The sequence below is a fragment of the Peromyscus leucopus genome, chromosome X (genome assembly GCF_004664715.2).
Source record: "Peromyscus leucopus breed LL Stock chromosome X, UCI_PerLeu_2.1, whole genome shotgun sequence".
NCBI lineage: Eukaryota > Metazoa > Chordata > Mammalia > Rodentia > Cricetidae > Peromyscus > Peromyscus leucopus.
In genome coordinates, this window is record NC_051083.1 from 25,930,248 (window position 1) to 25,953,633 (window position 23,386).

A 23,386-nucleotide genomic window follows, 5' to 3' on the forward strand; every position below is an offset into this window, starting at 1 on the left:
TACTGAACACCCCCTCTGTGCAGGTATCCTGTTAACAGCGGCCTCAATAGTACTTCCACTCTTCGGGAGGTTTTTGAGCCACTGAAGACAGACCGTGAGGGAGCAATTCAAGAGTGCTGGAAACTGACACATAAGAAGTTAAGGACCCTTTAAAGACCCATCTGCCTAGCTGCCCACTGCTCACTTGGGGCCTTCAGGCCTGCTGCTACCTGCTGGTCCTTTCGGAAGGATGACAGAATGTTCTATTCACTGCCGGGAATGTCTCCTCCCCTCGCCCAAGGCCACTGCCTGACTCCGGCCAGCTCCAACACCGCGTCCTTCTCGCGTGGCCACACACATCGGCGCGCGGCTCTGCCGAGGGGGCTGACGCGTGCGCGCGGCCAGGAGGCTCTAGGGGGCAGACGCCATCCAGCCTCCCCGGCGCCTGGTGACTACCCCAGAGCAGCCGTCTCCCTAAGAGACCCCTACGGCCCGGCCGGAGAGCGCGCGACCGGGGTGACCGCCCCGCGCACACGTGGGCGCAGCCTGGAAGCCTCGGGGACCCTAGCCCATGGGGACGAGAGGAGACGTTATGCAGGAAGACCTCGGTCGAGGGGTCTTGCTCCCCGCCCGCACCCCTCACGGAGCCCCAGAGGGGGCAGGCGGGGACGAGCCCTGGCGGGGACGCGCGCTTCCATCGCCACGGCCGAGGTCCCCGCAGTGGCGCGGGGTGGCCGGAGGAGGGGCCGAGGGCGGGGCGGTCATAGCCTCCGCCACTCCCGGGCCCCCCCGGTGGCGGAGCGCCGCCTCCCCGGCCGTCCTCCCCCACCGCGCGCGCTCCGCCCGCCCCGGAGCCTCGCCCTCCGCCACGATGAGCAAATGAGCGCGAGCGAGGGCATGAAATTTCAATTCCACTCTGGGGAGAAAGTGCTGTGCTTCGAGCCTGACCCCACCAAGGCGCGAGTGCTGTACGATGCCAAGGTGCCGCCGCGGGGGGGACAGGGAGGAGGCGCGGGTCTGGGCCCCGGGAATGGGAGGCAAAGGGGCCCGCGGAGGACAAGTGGCTCGGAGCCCTGGACAGCCACCAGGGTGCGCCTCGGCCTGCGTGGAGCAGCCCGTGACGGCAGGGGACGCTGGCGAGACGCGTTACGCGCTCAACTGCCCTAACTAGGAAGGACTCATGACGCTTCCGTTTCTGCTTCCGCTTCCGGTCGTGTCGTGTCGTGTGTCGTGTCGCGTCGCTTACGCGGTTGCTAGGCCTGGATGGCGCTTTGATCGCTGAGCGCCAATTCCGGCGCCTGATGTAGGAGGACTGTCGCCTGAGGCCTCTGCTTTTGCGATAAGTCTCTCCTTGTCCGATGCGGTTCAGCGCCGCGTGGGCTCCCTCGAGGACACCTAACCAACTGACCCACCCACATCCTCAACCCCTCAACCCTGGCCTCAGTTACTGTCAGCTGTCAGCTGGTGACATAATGGTCCCGGACTCGAGACGAGTTTAGGATCAGAGGCATTTAACTGTCACCCTGGGGGGAGGGAGGGGCCCAGGGTTGCTCAGTCGCTTTGACATTGGCAATTTCTGAAGGGTTTGTAGGGGACCGACAGAGCTAGGAAAGAATCCAGTGTGGCCTATATCCAGCTCAGTCAGCAGGGGCTGAGCTATAGCTTGTAGTTTTCAGTTTCTAAGTGGTGGGCTTGAGTGGGCACCTAAGTGCTCCGGAGCCCCCAAGAGGGTGAAAATCAGCGCGCTGGGGGTCGGGGCGAGCGTCAGTGTTTCCAGCCACCAAGGCGAAGTCCTTGGTGGCGGAGACAACTCGGAACAGCCCCAGGTGCGTCTTTAGCGATGTTTAAGTGGTGCTGTCCTGTGGGCCACCCCAAGATCTGGGCTGGGTTATGTACCTTTGGTCTCTCCTGCAACTCTTATCATTGTTTAAATCCTTCGGCCTTTCCTGCAGCTTGCGGCATCGCTAAGGGGAGGGAGGGATGTGCCGGTTTACTTGTACCAGATGTCCCCTCGGGGGATGCAGGGCTATTAGGGGGATGGGAGAGAGTTGTGGAAGTCTCTGGCTAGCTTGGCTGGACACTGGACAAGGCAAGGCCAGAGTGACTACAACTCCCAGAGGTCTCAGGGCTGCTCTTTCTAGTCTGGGTCCTCGCTAATGACAAATCTACCGACCAATGGCTTCAGAAGCTTCACCCCGGTCTCAAACTCAAGAGACCAATCGTGGGTTGGTTGGACGGATGTTTCCTATTTTGAGGCAACCACTCAGGCAAAGGAAAAAATATGTTGAAGAATGTTACAACCCTGCTCTCTAAAAAGGGAACGAATCTAAAAAGGGAATGAGTTCTTTCTTTTCCTTTAAAAAGGGACTATGATCTAGTTTTTTTTTTTAAACCTAACTTATAATTTTTGGATTGTTGGCCACTCGTGAGCAGTATTTCCTGGTTTCAGATCGTCGATGTTATTGTCGGGAAAGACGAAAAGGGAAGAAAGATTCCAGAATATCTGATACATTTTAATGGTTGGAACAGAAGGTGAGTGAACTTGTTACAATCAGACTAAATAGTAATCGGCTTTGTAGCATACTGATTTTGTAGCCTTACGTTTTAGAAACACTTGTAGAAAAGTTTAATTTCCTGCTTTTGCTTTGTTTGTAAAGCTTTCGTATTCTGAGGCATAATTACTTTAAAGTCTGTTATGTATGTTTGGATTACCTGTGAGTAATCATTGGAAATCCTAGTAAGTGTAACTGAGTTTCCTTTGTGCTTTCTTGATGCCCTCTTGGTGATTTTGAAGTCTTTATATGGCTTTCTAAAATGTAAGCAAGTCTGAGGCATTTCTTCACGATGCTTTTCAGAATTAATTTCATTTGTTTCAAAATACTGACTTACATCCTCTTCCTTTTCTCAACTAGTTGGGATAGATGGGCAGCCGAGGATCATGTGCTTCGTGATACAGATGAAAATCGGAGGTTACAGCGTAAATTGGCCAAAAAAGCAGTAGCTCGCCTGTAAGGATACAAAAACTTTGATGGAAGTGTTATTCAGTATGTTTTTTTACTGTGTTGGATTTTTATGATAAAAAAGTAATAAAATGACAGATTTCATTAATCTTACATATTTAAGGTAAATGAAGAATTTCTATAGTATTCTATAGAATCATAGATGTTTTACAGAATGATTGTTGTCCATCTGGTAGAGGGGATTGCCATTGCGTTTTGAAGTTTGATTTAAGAATTATTATTTATCATGTCCTCTGTGGAGTCCAACTCCTATACCAGTCTGAAATTTTATTTTAATTGTTTTTATCGTTTTCAGGAGAGGTACAGGAAGAAAGAAGAGGCGCTGTAGGTTGCCCGGTGTCGACTCTGTCTTAAAAACTGTGCCAATTAAAGAAAAAACTCAAAATGATGAAAACTGTGAGTGTCTTGACTTTATTTTCCTTAACTAAAACCATTTTCATGTAATCTCTTTAGACCTCCAAGATTGAGAGAAAGAGTCGTTGAAATTATAGAAAGGGAAATAGTGCAAACTCATAATATACAGATGTTCTCCAGTTTAAGATTTTGTTGACTTTATGATGGTATGAAAATATACTATTTTCTTGTTCCAATTTCAGTACAATATGCAATAAAATACATGAGATATTTAATACTCCCATAAGGTAAGCTTTGTTTCAATGAGTTTGCCCAATTGTCAGCTAATGTAAGTGTTCTGAGTACATTTAGAGTTGTCAGCTATGATATTCAGTAGGCTACCTGTATTTTCATCAATTTAGGTATAACTCCATCTTAAGGGAAGGAACATCCTTGTAACATGCACTCGGTTTATTTTAGACAATTACAGTAGCAGTCAATATGACCAGTCAGCATGTCAGTCTAAGACTCTGTGCGAGTCTTCCCAGTGACCACCTTCATCTCAGCCAGCAAGCCCGCACAGATCCTTTCTCACAGTCCATTTTCTTCTTGATACCTCCAGGGCCTTGCCACCACTTATGAATCCAACAGTGAACCATAGGATCCTAGCTGGTGAAACACTTTCAGATCATTAGCTCGTGTGATTTTTGTATCCATTGAAATTGGAGTTATATTTATCAAAATAAGTTTCTGTTCCGAAAGGTACAGTATTTGTGTTTAGGATTTAAAATGTATGCAGAACTGCAGACCATTCTTCTTAGTCAAGTGCATGCGCCACCTAAAAATTTGTAAATGTAAGGATTGTCAAAGTATGTAATGTGTGTTTGTCTGATGTTTTTGTTTTACATAGCAATAAGCAGTACCTGTCAAGAAAGCTGTGGAGAAAAGAATGAAGAAATAAAAGAACATCGTCAGCGTCGTATTAAAGTAAAGACTAAAGCGGTACTGAAGTTTTTATTGTAGAAACTTTGTCTTTGGTATACATGGTAGTGGCAAAATTTTCAGGGTTGGAACTCTTTTCAAAAGATACATCTTTCAGATGAATATTATGAATTTTCTATGACATTTAAAGAAAAGACAGCCTTTGTTTATAGTCACTGTGTGAGCATCATCTACTCTTTATACCCGCAGACATTTTCATAAACTATAATCTTTTTTTAAGTAAGATTGTGAACTAGATTTTATAATGATTAATTTTTAACTGTGCATACTAGAGATTGGCTTCTGCTTTCCTCCAAATTAGACATAAACCCCAATGGTAATCATAAATGAGGAAGGAACAAAAGTGACTTTGCAATCTAGTTAATGCTGTGAAAAGCACTTGAACACTTGGCATACCTATCTTTATGTCTTTGTGTTTTAATAGAGGACATGTGGCCTGATCTGACTGTTGTGAATAAACTAGCTTGGTTGCATAGCAGACTCTTATGTGGTAGCCGTTCCCGTTGTTCTCATTAATTAAAAATGGAATTGTGATATTGCAGAAAAAAAAAGTATTGTCGCTGCGCTCAAGAAAGGACATGGATGAAAGAACTATAACCATAGATATCCCTGAAGTTCTCAAGAAGCAGCTTGAAGATGACTGTTACTATATCAACAGGAGGAAACGGGTATGCTGGAGGAATGGATTGTTCAGGGTGCTTCTACTTGGCTGCATTTTGTGGTCACAGTGTCAAACACTAGGCAGTGTGGAGCGATGGTGGTTTCATTTCCAATTTTGTACTTGATCCAGTTCTAAACCTGACTACCAATGGTGTTGGATTCTTGCATAACTTAAGACTTGTATACCTTATGCTGTCCATTTGAGTCCTTCAAGGGGCTTTCCAGAATTCTGATACCTGGACTTCAACTAAGATTGGGATTTAAACCAGGAATGATGATGCACACCTTTAATCCAAGCACTCAGAAGGTAGAGGCAGGTAGACCTCTTGAGTTCAAGGCTAGCCTGCTCTAAATAGAGAGTTCCAGGACAGCCAGAGTGACACAACACACCCTGTTTCAAAAAGAGAGGTGATAAGATGCTGCGGGCTGCAGGGATATATCATAAGAACTCAGCTCGTTCTGGCAAAGTCACTACCTGGAGAGATCAAGGATTTCCTTCAGAGGAAGCCAAATTCCAAGGAGCTTTTGATGTTACTTGGCTTGTTATTTATCAGCTGTATTCTGTTATGAAAATCATGTATACCTTCATAATTTTCCCAATTGATTTTTCCCTAAGAAGGGCTAACAGTGTGGACTGATCACTCTTCTGGACATACACATTCCAGTTATTTGGAGAACAGCCTCAGGAAAGGCTTCCTCTGGAATCAGATATCTCCCTTAGCCACTTTCAAGGACTAGCAGTAATAACAGCCCACATTCAAGTCTACTGATTTAAGATAAATTCCACAAGGAGACACCACCTAGGTCAGGTGGATGTTAAGTAATAGCTTTACAAAATTTAGCTTGGACCCTCCTTTCTTACAGCCTTACTAATTTTATAGACCTCTAACTCCTTACCTAACAACTTCTAGGAATATTTAGATAACCTTCTGCACTAACAGCTATGCTCAGCCCAAACCCCAGTTCAAGCCTCCCTGTAATTATCACCATTGGCAGCATCCGGCCAGGTCCATCCCCAGACGGAGGGAAGTACCTTATCAGAGATACCTCTGTACTCTCTAAAAACAGACTTAAGCATCCAGGCTACCCGTTTGAGAAGGCCTGGCGGATGTGCCAATTAAGCTTAACTTCCTCCTTTCCCAAATCTTACCTTAGCTCCAGATCTCCCTCTAACTATCACCAGAGGCATCTAGCTGTACACACGTTGCCTAGCGACCGAGCACACTTCCCCCCACCCTGCAGAAAAACGGCAGATAGCTTGGACAGATAGGAGCCACAGGAAAAAAGAAGGCAGTTTTATTTTTTCCCATTGACCTAGCAACTTACAGTCTTAACATTTTTCTACCGATGACGTTTAAGACTATAGTGAGCACATAAGATCCCTCTTCCTAGATATTACCCAAATTTAGCCTTTAGTTAATTCATTTCCCCATTAGTCACTTCCCTTTTGGGTTGCAAATGATAATTAACAATTACTGCCTCTCTATGTGATTCTTATCACCCCTCCATTTGACCCTGGAAGCCTGGTGTGTGTATGTGTATATATATATACACACACACACACATACATATACATATATACATATACACATACATACACATACACACACACACACACACACATATATATATATATATCACACACACACACACACACACACACACACACATATATATATACTGGGACTTCCAGGGCACAAGGGGATGGAGAAGAGAAAAGAGAATGGAAGAACAAGATGGGTAAGAACTTGAGAGGAACAAACTGAGATGGGGAAGAACTACATTGAAGGGCTAGAAGAGAGGACTAGAGGAACAAGATGGAAAATGAGGAAGAGTCAGATGGGGAAATACTAGCTGGATAAGAACAAGGTGAAAAGGACCTAGATGAGGCAGAATTAAGACGAGAGAATTAAGATAGAACTTAGAGGGAGCAGTAGAAAAATATGAAGAGAAATTAGGCAAGAAAGGAGCCAGACATGAGAACAGAACTGAAGCTGTGTATAAAGGATGTTATGCCAGAGGAATTAAAGCAAGTGGACTATAGAGCTTGGTGTGCTGAGATTCTATTTCCCGAAAATAGTCCTCGCCGTTAGTAGTTCTCTCTCCTGAGCCCCTGGGATGTATAATATTAAGGCTGGTCCCTCTAATATTATACAAGAATAAGATTGATAGATTGGGATTTAATTGGTGGGATAGGGGCACCTCTCTTGGCTATACTTTGAGAGGTTTTTCCCAAATTTTTTAATAGAATGCTAAGCCTGAGGATCACTACTTCTATGTATTCAAAACAGTAAGACTAGAGTAGAATGCAAACATGCTCAGTGGAAGGAGGGATTATTAAAGAGCTTCAAGACGTATTTATTTAAGAAGTTCTTGAGCAGAACTGAGAACGTTCAACTGATAAAACCTTAGCTATTCCTGCTTGGAATATATGTCTGATTATAATGGAATGTGAGTATCAGATGATTATATTTTTCTTAACAGTTAGTGAAACTTCCATGCCAGACCAACATCATAACAATTTTGGAATCCTATGTGAAGCATTTTGCTATCAATGCAGCCTTTTCAGCCAATGAGAGGCCTCGTCACCATCATGCCATGATGCATACACACATGAATGTGCACTATGTCCCGGCAGAAAAGAAGTGAGTAGCTGGGGTATTGAGTCTTTGGAGTTTGTCTTTGGTTTTGGTTTTGTTGTTATTATTGTTAGGTGTTTTGTTTAGTTTTGGTTGTGTGTGTGTGTGTGTGTGTGTGTGTGTGTGTGTGTGTGTGTGGTACGGGGATTGACTTTACCCTCAAGCATGCTAGGCAAATGCCCTTCCACTCATCTATACCCTCAGCTTTTTTTCTGTATATTACAGTTTAGAACAGTGGATCCTTTTCTCTGTTCCATTTTATTGAATTCTTCTCTTATTTTGTAGCTGATTGGCTGATTATTCATTCAGTTGTCAGTGTAAGATGAAACTATTGTGATTTTTGTGAAGTGTTTGATAATTCCACATGAGACCTGGCTTGATTGTGCATTACCTTGTCACCAAGACCAAGATTTTCAGGGATACCACTTTGGACAAGAACTGTCTACGTGAGGAAGCAAAATGGGCAATGAGAACTGGATCAAAGGTTGCTTGTGACTGGTCATTTTTTTAAATTAATTTATGTATGTATGAGTTTGAGTGCAGGTGTGCCATGGCACACATCTGAAGGTCAGAAGGCAACCTCTGGTGTACGTCCTCACCTTCTGCCTTGGTTAGGACAGTCTCTGGTGGTGTTCACTGCTGGGTATACCACTCTGGCTAGTCTTTGAATTTCCAGAGATTTGCCTGTCTTGGTATCTTGCCTCCCCATAGGCACTCTGGGATTACAGAGTTGCGCACTACTGCATCTAGCTTTTAAGTAGATGTTGGGGATCCGAACTCAAGTTGTCAGGCTTGTACAGCAAGCACTTTTACCCGCTGAGCCACCTTCCCAGCCCCAAACAATGCTCTATTCTAGTCGAGTGGAGTTTCTCAAATCCCACTATACCCTCATGACTTGGCAGGACCATTGTTAGGGAGGTAGACTATTGCAGTTGAAACAGGAGCCAGGAGCACTGGGCTGCTGGGACGCCTCATGTTATATTAAACCTGTTCACTTGTGTTATATGGATACATTTAAGTTATTAGCATACTGCCTGCATTTTATATTAGGACCTATATTTCCCTATTTTTTCATTATTAGCATCTATAGATTGTTCATTCTTTCTATATGGTAGTGGATATATAAGGTTTTAAAAGTCTGCTCTCAGCTGAGTGGCACATGCCTTTAATCCTAGCACTCAGGAGGCAGAGGCAGAGGCAGGTAGAGCTCTGTGAGCTTGAGGCTAGCCTGATCCACATAGTGAGTTCCACGCCAGCCAGGGCTACATGGTGAGACCCTGCCTCAAAATAAATAAATAAATAAAAATGAAGGTAAGTCTGCTCTCTTAAAAAATGTACACCTTCATTGCAAAGTTTGGAAAATACCTGTGACTTTACTGAGTCTCTGACGACTTATCTTTTCTTTCTCAATCCTCCTAGTGTTGACCTTTGTAAGGAGATGGTGGATGGACTACGAATTACCTTTGATTATACTCTTCCGTTGGTTTTGCTCTACCCATATGAACAAGCTCAATATAAAAAGGTGACATCGTCTAAATTTTTTCTTCCTATTAAGGAAAGTACCACCACAACTAATAGGTGAGTTAGACAATGTGGAAGTGCGCCTTCCCCCTCAGGTGTCAGCATTGGCATGGCTAATGTCTTTTTGGAAGTATTTTATCTGCTGCTATGGGGGCTGGAATGTTTGGAGGAAGGGAAACATTGGGTGTTCTTTCTGGTACTTCCTTTTTATTCATGGGTAAGCTAGATCTTCACTCACATTCTCATGGTTGTGAAAGATTTTTCCCAAGTAAACACTCCAGGGTAGCCAAGCATGATGGCACGTGCCTGTCATCCTAGCATCCAAGAGGCTGAGGCAGGAGGACTGCTATGAATTTGGAGACAGATGGTCTCTAGAGGGAATTCCAGCTTAGTCAGGACTACATAGCAAGACCAGGACAGACAAAAGATTCCTGAGTAGATAGAACTTTGTCAATGGAGTCTGAGCAGCTGTCCCATCTTTCAGAAGACAGGGAAGAGGGTAGAAGCACCATGGGCCAGAAGGGTGGAAAGTGAAAGTGCAGCTGACATCCCTCACTTGCTGTTATGTGATTTGGGGCAGCTTTTCCTGAGCCTCTTGCCTTCACATCTGTAGTATGGAATGAATGTCCGTTTCCCTGGTGGGGAGCAGTTCCTGATATTGTTTGCAAGGGGCCAGCAACCTTTGGCCCTAAGTATAGCTTAGTTCCCTACTTTTCTTTCACTACTGCTTTTCTTCCTTCTGTGCCTAAGCAGGCTTTGTTCTCTGCTCGGGCAGTGGGTGTGAGGATGGATCCATCCTCACCTAAAGACTTTGCCCTTCTCTGTCTAAGGCATTCTGCCATGCCCTCTCTCTTCTCTTCCTGAATGTTGTGCACGAGAAGAAAAACCCATTCTTTTCAAGTCGAGCATGGAGAGTGAATGAGTTTAACTGGGGCTAGCTAGAGGAAGCTGTGCTACTTACAGGTAACTACACCACTGAAGAAGAGCCTTCCTCTCCCATTAACTGCTTAAGTATCCTCACAAAGGGGGAAGGCTCTGTGTGCCTTCTGAGCCCTACCGCCTTTCACAAGGGAATGTTAGTGGTTATGAGCATCTCATGGGGCTCATCACAGCTGCTCTGATTCCAAGAGGGCAGTGATCATGTCATGCCCAGAGGACTGAGTTTTCTAGCACTAAAGTAGCATCCCTCTATGTTAAACCACTCAGCATCTGCTCTTATCTACAGCTGTCATGCTAGACTCTCATTTCCCGTGCCCTGCATTGACTGCCTTTCTTCTCCCTGTCTCTGTCGCTGTCTCTTTCTCTGTGTGTCTCTTTCTTTCTCCCTCTCTTTTATGGTTCCTGACTCACTCTCTGCCCCTCTACTGTCTCTTTTTGGTGGCTTCTCTCTGTTCCTTTCCTCATGTCACTTTCACCTCAGGCAAGAGCCAGCAAAACTCACTGGGGCCCTGTGTTGAAGTCATAAATGGTCTACTTCACACCTGATGATTCCTAGAGTTCAGGGTAGACTTTGACATGCTTGTGCCATTTTCACATCCTGGCAGTTTTTACATTTTGATGACATTGTGTCCTGGGGCCCATCCTGTGTGATGTAGGACACTTAGCAGTAACTCTGTTCTCTATCCTCTAGATAACAATATACCTGCCCTCACTTGTGACAACCCTATAATATCACCAGACACTGGCAATTGTTTTCTGGGTTAGGGCCAACCCCCACCCCCAAAAGCTCTTGTTCTAAAACATATAGAAGAGGTATTCTAGTCTCTAATAACAGCATGCCTTGCAGAGTTATAGTAACCTCATCTATTTAGAGACTGTTTAAGAAAAATGTGTGTTGAGTGTATGTGAGGATACGTATTCGCTCCTCCCTCCGAGCTGGTTTGTGAATGTGCCTTTGGGAGGCCTTGCAGAAAACTTTAGAGGCCGCCAGTGACTCTGTCCTTCTTGCCCAGGAGCCAGGAGGAGCTGTCTCCTAGCCCGCCTTTGTTGAACCCATCCACACCACAGTCCACAGAGAGCCAGCCTCCGAGTGGTGAGCCAGCCACCCCCAAGAGGCGCAAAGCTGATCCAGAAGCCCTGCAGTCTCTGAGGCGGTCCACTCGCCACAGCACCAACTGTGACAGGCTCTCTGAGAGTAGCTCCTCACCTCAGCCCAAGCGCCGGCAGCAGGACACATCTGCCAACATGCCGAAGCTGTTTCTGCACTTGGAAAAGAGTGAGTTGCTCTAAGATCCCCAGGTTGGGGAAAGCTACCTTTTCCTTTGTTCCTAGGCTCCCTAAGTGGGTATTAAGTACGGGCTGTTCCTGGGACCACACCCAAGTGCTCTAACCTTTGAAGAAGAGTAGAACATCCATAGGAAGATAGGGAGGCAACTGGCCAGGATAGCTCTGCGGATTGGGGAGGCAGGACCGGGCTCTGTGTTTAAGGTTGCCTTTCACCCGCCCTCTCTGCTACTTCTTATAAGGTGGTGGAGTTATTGGAATCTTCAAGATGAATGGGGCTAGTAGAGTGTTACATTTCTCTTCCTGTTTCCAAAACTTACCTGTAAAACATCGGTTTGAATAAAATGTTCAAATCAGAGGCTGGTTTTAGCAGAGCTTGAGAGATATAACTCATATGCTGTAAAAATTCAAAGTGATTTTTTTTTTTTTTTGATTTTTCGAGACAGGGTTTCTCTGTGTAGCTTTGCGCCTTTCCTGGAGCTCACTTGGTAGCCCAGGCTGGCCTCGAACTCACAGAGATCCGCCTGGCTCTGCCTCCTGAGTGCTGGGATTAGATTTTTTTTTTTAGTATAGTTAGAATGGTGCAGCCATCTCCAAAATCAGTTCAGATATTTTCATCACAGAACAAAAGAAATCCTACATACATCAGCAACCATTCATTTGCCCTTCTCTACCTACCCTGGAAACTACCAATCTAGTTGGCACTTCGGAGTTGTTTATTTAGAACATTTTATGTAAATTGAATATGTAAAATGTATGTCCATGATTAATGAGTTGATGGAATGAAAACTGGGATGGTTTAACTAGGAAATAAGATGAATAATAAATAAATAAATAATGATAAAATGAAGTGATATTTCTCTGACTTCCATACTACTCCAGTTTGTTCTTGGCATTATTTATTTAGGTAAAATCACATATAAAGTTAACCATATTTTTAAGATTTATTTTTGTGGATAGATGTTTTGCCTGCATCTATGTCCATGTACCATGGGGATGCTTGGTGCCCTCAGAGGCCAAAAGAGGGTGTCCAATCTAACCTGGAACTAGAGTTAGAGAGAATTGTGAGCTGCCCTGTGGGTGCTGGCAATTGAAGAGGATCCAATGCTTGTAACCTCTGAGCTATCTTCCCCCATCCAAGTTAATCATTTTAAAGTGACTAATTTAGTGGCCCTACCTTACTGTTTCCCCAGCTAAAGTGTCCAATCCAGTGGCTTTTAATGTATTAACAGAGTTGTGCAACCATATCACAATCTGTTCCAAAACATGATCAGTTCTCCCCAAGAAACGCCATACCCATTAGCAGTCACCCCACCCACACCTCCTTAGAGCCATGAATCTCCTTTCTGTCCCTGGATTTTCCTATTCTGCATATTTCATATGAATGGAATCACAATACATGGCTCTGTGATGGGCCCCTTTCAGCTTACTTTTCAAGGTTGACTCATGTGCTAACATGTATCAGTAGCATGCTAAAAATGATATTCCACATGCTACTTTTTTGATAAGATGAGGATCATATTGCTAATGGTTTGTAGCTTTTGAGAACTGATTTAGATTTGTGGTCTAGTGTTTATCCGGGTCCTAATGAGTGTCTCTAGTTCAGTCACTCTGTGACTTTATGGGTAAATAATTGCGACTTTCTCTTTGGCAGAGACGCCTGTGCATAGCAGATCATCTTCCCCCATTCCTCTGACTCCAAGTAAGGAAGGAAGTGCTGTATTTGCTGGCTTCGAAGGGAGAAGAACCAATGAAATAAATGAGGTAGAGTGTTGGGCATTCAACTCCAAAGGTTCTTTTACCCTTTGTGGTTGTTTACAGTCCTAAGTTCTTGAAGTATTATGTTGCTTTACAAAAGAATAGCAGCACAAGGACAGAGAGGATTCAGTTTAATAGTCTGTTCTTGGTTTCAAATCTGAGGAAACTGCTGGGACTCCAGCTTTACAAGTATGACCTTTTACCCTAAAGATCATTCAGCTGTAGAAAGACTTGTATTTACGTTTTGTATAACATAGCAGTACTTTTATTCTTGAGTCTGAGAATACATAGTTTAGGTTTTGTGGGCCACGTGATGCCTATTAAGACTAATCAACTGCAAAGTAGCAAACAATATGTAAATGAGATAGATGTTCTGTGTTTCAATAAACCATTATTGTGGACACTGAAATATGAACAGTATATGATATGCAAGGGCTAAAAATATTCGTTTAGCTTTAAATCACTTAGAGGTAACCTAGACCAGTAGGTCATTCTTAGGTGGCGGGTCCTAAGAGAGAGGACCAGGAGATAAAGAGGATAGAATATGGAGAAAATAAGAATGTTTGGGGTTGGAAGGTCTTTCAAGGGCTGTGTGTTATACCACACACGCTCATTAAGAAGTATATATAGTAGGACAGAGTCAGCCGAAACGGTCATCCAGTGGACTAAGTTAGTGGGAAGCTAATCAAACAGTGTTGCACAAAGGGAATACAGGCTATCTCAAGAGCATCACAGACCGAGTACACAGTGGCCCCGAGACTGATAACCATAGTCCCCAGGGTGGGAAGAGCTGGCTTCTCAGGATCTTATTTTACCTTATTTTAGAGGAGAAACTGTCTTCCTTCTCCCTACATCAGGGTCTCAGGAAAAGGCTCCTAGTTGAGCAGTCCAGCCCTCAACAAAAAGCATAAACAGTTTTGGGGCAATATAGAAATAAGCATCAAACAATTGGATGAGATGTGAGCAGCAGGATGTAGTTGGTGACTCATTTTTGACATCCGATTCTCCTCCATGGATAGCAACCCTCATAGCTATCTCTTTGAAAGCATGCTGAATGCCAGCGTTGGGCTAGACTTTAAGCCCATTCATTATCTTGAATGCCTGAGAACAGCCTTGCCACTACAGGCTGTGTGTTTAAGGGAAATAGTAGTTCTTCCTTTTTTAAAAAAAAAATTTTTATTCCTTGCTCATATATTATATCCTGACCTGGCAGTTTCCCCTCCCTCCGCTCTTCAAACAAAAAAAGAGCAGTGAGGTAAAGACCATTTCCACTCAGGTCAGTGCTGCCATCTAGTGGTTAATGGTAGAGCAGACTGCTTTGTGGTAAACTGGCGTTCAGCAGGCTCTAGGGACTCAAGAATCCATAGTGACTTTAAGGACCTCAAGGACTTCTTCCATGGTGGGTTTTAACCAGGACTATTTCTCCAAATCCTTTATGTCCCTTTCTCCTATTACCAGCTGCCAATTGTGCTAGGGAAGGGGCTGGATGACAACGTTGCTGGTTAAGATGCACAGGTGGTTCTCATTACTAATTACAAATGCCTATCTGTGCCTTCTGATCTGCTGAAGCAGTTCTGAGTTTCCGCTGTGGGAACTGGGTTAGATGCTCGGTGGGTGTGAAGACAGATAGTACTGGCTGCCAAGGATGAGATAGGGAACCTACATGAAGGCCGTGAGGAGCTGAAGTGAAGCTGGGGCCTTCATTCTGGACTCCCACAGCACTTGTGAATGTCTCGTTTCTTTATTCGGGTCAACTGTGCCAGCGTTTCTAATGTTTTACGGGTTGGGACCCTGCTGCTTTTTCTCATAGAGGATTTCCTGCAACATTGTTTCTTCCGTGTTAATAGATTAGACATCCCCTATACTGAAAGCTGGTTTGTTGATTGAGAAGGTACTGCTGGGGAAACTCATCAGAGAGTTCTGAAAGACAGCTCTCGCTTTAAGCAAAGCCCCAAGTCCATCAGTAGTTCTGAACATCAGAGTAAAGGCAAAGAAACCAAGTACCAGGTTGGCACTCGGAGATGATTCAAGTTAGTTTCCATAATGACGTAGATAGCAAGGAAACAAGGACTCTTGATCCTCTTGCTAGTGTTTCCCCAGTGACTGTGGTGATATGGACGTGAACTGTCCCCCAGAGGCTTGTGTGTTTGAACGCTGGGTCCCCAGCTGGTAATGCTGTCTGGGAAGACTGTGGAACCTTCAGGAAGTGAAGCTTACTGAAGGAACCGGTCACCGGGCCAAGCCTTTAGTTCCCTGCTCTCTCTGCTTCCTGGCTTGACACAGTGTGAGCAGCTAGTCTTCTGATCCTGTCTGTATGCCTTCCCCACCGTTATGGAATATCTCCCCAGATGATGATAGATGCTGAGAAGTTTAAATTCCAGGATCTTCTTTATCTAATTTTACGTCCTTCTGGCCCTCACATTTATTTTTATAAGCTGGTGTTCATTAGGTAGCAATATGGTTTCATTCTTTCCTTGTGATTTACTGTCATAATATTTAGATATCTAGAAATATCTCCATTTGGAGTAAAGGAAGCATTCATATGGTGGTTTTTATTTTTTTTTTTTGGTAGGTCCTGTCTTGGAAACTTGTGCCTGACAATTATCCGCCAGGAGACCAGCCCCCTCCCCCTTCATACATTTATGGTGCACAGCATTTACTGAGATTATTTGGTAAGATTCCCTGTTCTTTATGTCTTCTTTCCAGTTTTCATTTTATTAGCATCTATTATTTACAATAGTGACTTTCACTATATTTTCATATGTGTATGGAATGCATGATGATCATAGTCACTACCCCATTACCTCTCTTGTCCCTACTATTCATCCTTCTGTTTGCATGGTGTGTGTGTGTGTGTGTGTGTGTGTGTGTGTGTGTGTGTGTGTGTGTGTGTACCCAACTAATGAGTTTCGTTACAGTTGTTTATAGGTGCATGGGTGAGGAAGGAAGCAAGAGCAGTTTCCCAGTGGCTTTGTCACTGATGAAAACGTCTCTCCCTCCTAACAACCATTCACATCCTATAAATTATGAAAGGGAAGTGGGGTCTCATGATGCTCTCAGCCTAGCAGCCTCATGTTGCTTGGCTCTTTTTTTAACCCTTGGTTATCTTATAAGCATCTCACTAATGTGGATAGTTGGTTTCCTCTTCAAAGAAAAGGCATTGGGTGTACTTTAAATTTCATAAAAGTTGGGCTTGTAATCCTTGACTTTCCACTCTACTTTGTTCAGTAACTTACTGTTTGTATATATAGGTGTCAATTTCAGTCCCGAAGGGGAAAGAGTAACCCAGGTGATCCCACAGTGAGTCCTGTCCATTGTAACCTTCTACTGACTACATATGCTTTTGTTTTTAATCCAGTAAAACTTCCAGAAATCCTTGGGAAGATGTCCTTCTCTGAGAAGAATCTGAAGGCTTTACTGAAGCACTTTGATCTCTTTCTGAGGTATTTTTATTACCTCGTCACACCTACCTCTGCCAGCAAATGTGACTTTTCTAGGCTTAACTTTAGCACGCACAGAAGGTAGCTCTGTGATATTTTCCATATTGGGTGGTGGTGGTGGTGGTGTGTACTGACTGATAGGGTAAGTAGGAAGGGATTTTTTAGTTTGTTTGCTTGTTAGTTTCATGTTTCTTTTAGCCTTCATGTCTCCACTTTCCGAGTCAAGGACACTGAGGTACATTTTCATGTCACTAGAAGAATCCAGCTGGATAACCCTGTAAGCAGAAAATGAATTTTCTGACGTAGAAGTACTTAAGATTTACATTAATTTACATTTTTTTTCTTTAGGAGTACCATAGCCAGTGGCCTTTTTTGTTGGGGGTACCTAAGTTAACTTGAATATCAGCCTAGAACTATAACAAATCACTCAAGTATGTGCTGATATTTATGAATTCAGAGAAAGGTGTTGATTTCTTCACCTAATATAGCTAGTCATTTTCTTATCTAGTAGAATATTTGACCTGTGGATCTGATGCCCATATTTATTCCATTGTCCAGTTAGTCCCACTGTTCCATCCAGATGTCTGTTAGCTATGTCCTTACTTTGTCCTTCAAGGCTGGTCTTCACCTTGCCTCACCCAGCTCAGCCTAGCTACTAGACCTTAAAAGGATATTCAAGTGTAGAGAGTACTGTACCCAGAGAAATTAGTCTTAAAGTTTGAAAAGGTATTTTCTTACAGGGATTATTGAATAGCATGTCCTTGAAAATAATTAGACTTTCCAACATTTTACTGAAAACAAGTTATAAAAATACTCTCTTCTCTCCCAAATGCCCCTTCAGACAAACCCACAATTCTATTTAACATAAAACTTTCTGCACTGGAAGCAAATGGTGTCTAGACTGCAAGTTAGTATAGGGAAGCATGCGGATTTTGAAGTATTCCTCATATAAAGCAGAAGTTAGGACTTTAGGAAATAACACAGGAAACACAATAAACATAGGAAAATGTTTTAAAAATGTATCCAAGCTATGAGAGGAGAGATTGGGGTTTGATGTGATCAAAGTCTGTTGCAGGAAATTGTCAAAGAGTAAATAAAAATCGTCTTTTAAAAAAAGTAGACAATGGCAGCAATTCAAATCAACGAACTAAACAATGACCTTCAAGAAGGTGCAAACATGGAAAAAAAGCACTTAGTTGTCAAGTAATTTTTGACAATGGCTTCTTATTTAGAAAGGTGTAACAGTTTTAGGAATCTGGGCAGGTGGGAGATAGCAGGGTAAGTCCTTCATGGTAGAACTCACAGCTGTCCAAATTTACTTGGAACGTGTTTTGTTTTCTATCTGGTGGGTTTGTTTGCTTTGTTTTATTGCTGTTTTGTTTTTTGAGATGGGGTATCACAAGGTAGTTCCAAGTGCTTAGATTATAGGCTTGAGCCACCAGGCATGCCTCTCACTTGGAATCCCATCATCAGCGTATTGCAGATTCTTAAGTGACTTGCCACTTTTTACCAGCCATCTGCAGACATACCAGTCTTTTGGGATGCTGTGGTACTGTCATCCAGACTTACAACTAACCTCTTGGTATGGCACATTAGTATCCAAAGGGCTGGTATTGGTAGTTTGTATAAGCTCTGTGAATTTCTTAAGTGACATTTATTGCATTTGCCATGTATTATTTTTAGAGTTTGAAAAACAGGAAATACTTATTGAGGTTATTTTTCACAGATGCATGTATGTAATCAGATTGCCACCTAATCAAGTTCAGGTTCTGTTTTCTGTTCTGTAACACTGATGATGAAGAGATTCAGATTCGTAGTGATTGACAGGAACTAGTTCAGTGGGTGCTGTGGAAGTAATCAAGTAGAAGCAAGACTAGAAGCATGTTTTCTTCCCAGTACACAAACAACGTGGAATGTGAAAGCGGATTGAAAGCTAATACTTAGCTTCAGGGTGTTCAGTTCTTTGTATGGTGCTCATTAGTGCCTTTCTTTTGCTTTCTCTAGGTTTTTAGCAGAATACCATGATGACTTCTTCCCGGAGTCAGCTTATGTTGCTGCCTGTGAGGCACACTACAGCACCAAGAACCCCAGGGCCATTTATTAAAGTTTTCCTTGTTCTGGAAAAAATAGCTGCACTATGTGGCTTTATATTTTAGGTTCCAGGTGAAGTGTTAATGAGATGGTGGACCTACCCCGGGGTTTCTCTGACAGGGGTAGGCTCTGTTGTTTGAGTTGCTCACATACTGTTATTTCTGTTAAGAATTACTTTCTGAGCTCAGCATGGTAGTCCATGCCTATCGGGGTCGATTTAATGAATGAATGAATGAATGAATGAATGAATGATTTTTTAATGTAATGATTACTTCCTGGGTGCCTGAACGTATTCCAAAGTAACACTGCTGCACAAGCTGTGTGTGCTAGCAGGATAAAAACAGCCATAGCTGTGTTCATAGGGAAACGTTCATGAACGTATACTTAGGTTCAACATTGTTCTGGTAGCCATTGCAGTTGGTTGTTCACAAGAAGCACATTGTTTGATTGTTTGTTAATGTTAAACAAAATGGTTTTGAAAACTTGTTTTCTGTTCAACAGATCTTAGCTTGTGCTTGGAAGCCACCAAGTATGCTCAAAGTATTTTAGGGGGGGAATTGATACTGATGGCAATGGAGAACTTGCAGCTGTGCCTCGCTTGTAGCAGTTCCCTATCTCAGAAACATTATTTTTCTTGCTCTAAATAAAGCATTGCCTGTCTTGTTTGAGATTTTACAGCCATACTCTGCTATGTAATGTTATAGTTCCTTTTCTATAAAATGTTATTTTGGGTGATCTAAATAAAGCTTTGCCAGTTTTGTTTGAAAGAAGCAAGAGAAGCTTTGCTCTGGCCTTCCCCGTTCTTTTTATTGCAGGGCAACAGTGGGGTAACCTTTGCTCACAACTTCTGTGTCCCTTTGTACCCTTTTGTCCCTCCCTTTTTTGCTTTGGCCTCTCTTTGCATCATGACTATTGGTGGAAGTCACTGTGACTCTGGGCCAACTTGTGGCTGTTTTGTGGTCCCTCATGGGCCCAACACAGATTTATCCTTCTCCAAGTTTACCAGCTCACATGCTCTGCAGTCATCCTTTTAATCTTCATTTTCCTCTTTTGCATACCTTCCCCCTCTGTGGTTTAGAGAGGTCTAAATGACTAGAAAGGATACCGATGTCACAAAAGCATTAAACATTAGCACTTGTCTTCTCTTATGGCTCAGCTCAGTTGACTTTAATTTTGAAAGGCCATTGTTCATGAAGAACAGGAGCCTCAAGGACTTTTAACTAGAAATGGTTCCATTAAAGTGCCTTGTGCATCACTGACTACTAAGATTCACTACCTCTAGATTGCCTGAGTGTAGACATCGTCCTTTCTGCAATTAGTTGCTAACAGATTCAGGTTTGTGGAGACTGATTGGAGCAGCCTCCAAGGTCTTGGTAGATATGATTTTTTTAATCTTAATTGCCACTGTGATGGATTTAGAATTACTGTGGAAACACACTTCTGGGTGTGTTTATGACACCATTTCAGAAAAGTTTTAACTGAAGAGAAAAGACCCATCTTGAATATGACCAACACCATGCAATGGACTGGGGTTCCCAATGCAGTGAAAAGGAGAAAGTAAGTGATACCCCAGCATTCATTTCTTTCTACTTCCTGACTCCACGTGTAATACATACGTATTGCCAGTAACTTCATGTTCCTGCTGCTGTGCCTTCTCTGCCGTAATGGACTGGACCATCAAACTGGGAGCCAAAGTCAATGCTTTTCTCAGGTACTTTGTCACAGCAAGCACAAACGTAGCTGATACAGGACACTGGAACTGAGAAGTGGCACTGTTGTGTTAAGCCTGACCATGTGGGTCTAGGCATTTGGAACGGGTTTAAAGCTAAGCGTTTGGAACTTTGAGCCAGAGAAGTCTTAGAGTGCTGTAAGCAGAATTTAATATGCTATTCTGGTGCTGTTTTTGAAAACTCAAATGCCAAGAAAAGCGTGGACAGTGGAGATCTGGCTCATGGGGTTTTGGAGAGGAAAAGAGACTCTGTTGAGAATTGAGCTTCAGGCTATTTGTGTGAGAATCTGGCAAAGAATCTGGTATCCGTCCATGTCATCGGTGACATGTCTTGGGAACTTGAGTGTGGCTAGATTCTATAGTAATGAGCTCCTTTGCTTGGTGGAAGGAATCTGAGGATAGGTTAACATTCGGGCTGTGTCTTGTTTACTGGTTTTTGCTGTCATCCAGGGCTCCAGTGAGGGAAAGCACAAATGAGACAAAAGAAGACAGATGTGTCAGCTTGGTGGGGAACAGAATGAGTTTAAAGGGACAGGCAGGATAGATGCAGAGAAAGCAGCTGGAGTTGTTAAAAGAGATTAGCAGCATTAAAGAGAAATCTTGTGCTCTGCATTAGACATTAGGGAAGGTATTCTGAAAGCAAGACCCCACCTAATAAACACTCCATTTTGTGAAAAAATGAATTCATTTGAAAGGAGAAATCCTAAACTAAGACTATTGCTGAAGGGATTTTCTACTTCTGGAAAGCTGTTACCCAGGGAAGCCTTTCCCCATGGTCTACACACAAAATGCCAATATACTAGTCTATGGAGGCCAGGTCACAGCAGAACTGTGTAATGTCACCCACATGGTACCAGCATACAGGTGTGAAAGATGCAAGACTGAAGGGGTCATAGAAACTTGCACTAGAGTTCCAGAAAGCACCAAGCCAGGCAATGTGTAGCCGGGTTGGAATCTCTGTAAGTGAGCCCTGAGAAGCCATTATGTGAAGATGTGAAAATGAAGTCCAAGCTTTAGTGTGGACACCAGGATGTTGGAGATGCCTGAACTGTGACTCCTTGCCTAAGGGAAGCTGCAAGACTGGAGTGGAGCCAGCCCAAGACAGAAGCTATGTGTGCTGCAAATGGCCGAGCTGGAGAGCTGGGACTACCAAAGCCCTTTGAAGCCCAGATGATTCCATCATGAGCTCCAGATGCTGGACATAGAGCTGCAGGATTTGGTGTTTGCTCTGCTAGGTGTTGGTCTTTTCTTTGGTCTCATCTTTCCTTGTCGTACTCCCCATTCTTCCTTTTGGGGATGGGGATGTTTATTCTTTGCCATTGTATGTTGAAACTTTGTAAGTTGTTGGTTTTATAGAAGTTTACAAGTAAGAGATTGCCTTGAGTCTCAGATAAGACTTTGGACTGTTTAACACTGCTGGGACTGTTAAAGACTATGGGCAGTTTTAGAGAAGGACTAAATGCATTTTGGAATATGAGATGAAAATGAGAATTTAGGGGCCAGAGGTGGAATGTTATGATGTAGTGATGTGTTCAGGTGTCAGGTTGGCCAGGGGTAGATTAGTGATGGTTAATCTTGATTGTCAACTTGGTTGGATTCAGAATCACCCTGGAAACACAACTGTGGATATGACTCTATGAAGATGCTTCCAAAGAAGTTTAACCGAAGAGAGAAGACCCACCCTAAATGTGGGTGGCACCATTCCATGAGTTGGGGGGTCTCAGACTGAATAAAAAGGACAGAGTGGAATACCAAAATTCATCTCTGCTTCCTGACTGCGAGCCTTGCTGCCATGACTTCCCCCACGGTGATGGACTGTGTCGCTTCAAACTGTAAGCCAAAATAAACTCTTCCTTCCTTAAGGTGCTTTTGTCAGGTCTTTTGTGACAGTCATGAGTGGGGGAGGCCTCTCAATAGGATTTCTCTTTATTTGGCTCATGTGGTGCTGGCCTGATGCCTGTGTACCTGCAGTGTGCCCACCATCTTCACTGCTGAACTATTTGTTACCGGTAGATCCAGCAAGGGGGAAGTCAGTGGCCTCAGTTGTATACCCACTTTTGACTGCGCCAGTTTCCAGTGGAAAGTCCTGAGCTAATTGTCACACAGATGGCCCCGATTAAAGTAAATGGGCCCCCAAACAAACTCAGAGGTCATGAATCTGGGAAAGGAATTGGTGTGTGTGTGTGTGTGTGTGTGTGTGTGTGTGTGTGTGTGTGTATGTGTGTGTGTGTATGTGTGTATGGTGTGTGACAGAAATGGGAGGTGGATAAGAAAAGGTGTATGGTAGAGGGTAATTAGAATATATTATCCTCATGTATGCAATTGTCAAATTACAAAATTAATTTTTTTTAAAGTGTAATCTAAGCACCCAGGAGGTGAAGAACGGAGGATCAGGAGTTCAAGGTTATCTTCAGCTATAGAGTGACTTCAAAGACAGCCTGTGTCTCAAGGGAGGAGAGTAGGCAATGTGAGGGCAGGGGAAATGGGCTATGCAAGTTAGAGTATGTAACAAGTCTTTTAAAAGTAAGAAGAGGGCTTGGGTGATAGGTCCGTCCGTGGTGGAATGCTTGCCTACCATGCATGTGTGTGCAGCCTCTTTCAGTGAATTACCGGCAAGATCTTGGATATGTTGCCTACCCAGCCTCATTCCCTCAGAACAGTGACAGGGCATCAACTGGGAGGTTGTCCTACATAATTTTATCCTGATTGCTCATGTGACCAACTTGCATCACGTGTGGAAAACCCACTGATTACATCTTCCATCACAAGGTGAGGAAAATGATGAGCAGAAGAAAGAGAAGGGAGGGGAGGGGAGATATGAAGAGGAGGGAATGGGGAAATGGCTCAGCCAATAAAGTTTCTGCTGCATAAGCATGATGATGTCAGTTCAGGTCCCTGAGCACTCCTATGAAAGCTGAGTGTAGTGTAGTGAGAGGCAGGTGTCTGTACCCATATGGAAAGTAGGCCCTAGAAAACTGACCAGCCAGGCTA

At 43.5% G+C, this 23,386-nt stretch overlaps 1 protein-coding gene across 2 annotated transcripts; it reads left to right on the top strand.

Annotated features, from left to right (window-relative positions):
* Positions 1 to 802: 802 nt before the first annotated feature.
* Positions 803 to 22,257, top strand: Msl3 (MSL complex subunit 3). Of its 2 annotated transcripts, XM_028885957.2 has the most exons (13): positions 803 to 960; positions 2,429 to 2,511; positions 2,892 to 2,987; positions 3,295 to 3,395; positions 4,243 to 4,334; positions 4,877 to 5,002; positions 7,479 to 7,639; positions 9,053 to 9,211; positions 11,107 to 11,369; positions 13,032 to 13,141; positions 15,708 to 15,807; positions 16,494 to 16,578; positions 18,580 to 22,257. In XM_028885957.2, exons 1-13 carry the CDS (start codon positions 859 to 861, stop codon positions 18,677 to 18,679), a joined length of 1,578 nt encoding a protein of 525 aa, XP_028741790.1. In that variant the 5' UTR covers positions 803 to 858; the 3' UTR covers positions 18,680 to 22,257. The 2 variants fall into 2 exon arrangements, with proteins under 2 accessions (XP_028741790.1, XP_028741791.1); XM_028885958.2 differs by lacking the exons at positions 803 to 960; positions 2,429 to 2,511; positions 2,892 to 2,987; positions 3,295 to 3,395 and adding an exon at positions 3,955 to 4,094 and having other exon boundaries at positions 18,580 to 18,679.
* The last annotated feature ends 1,129 nt before the right edge of the window (positions 22,258 to 23,386 follow it).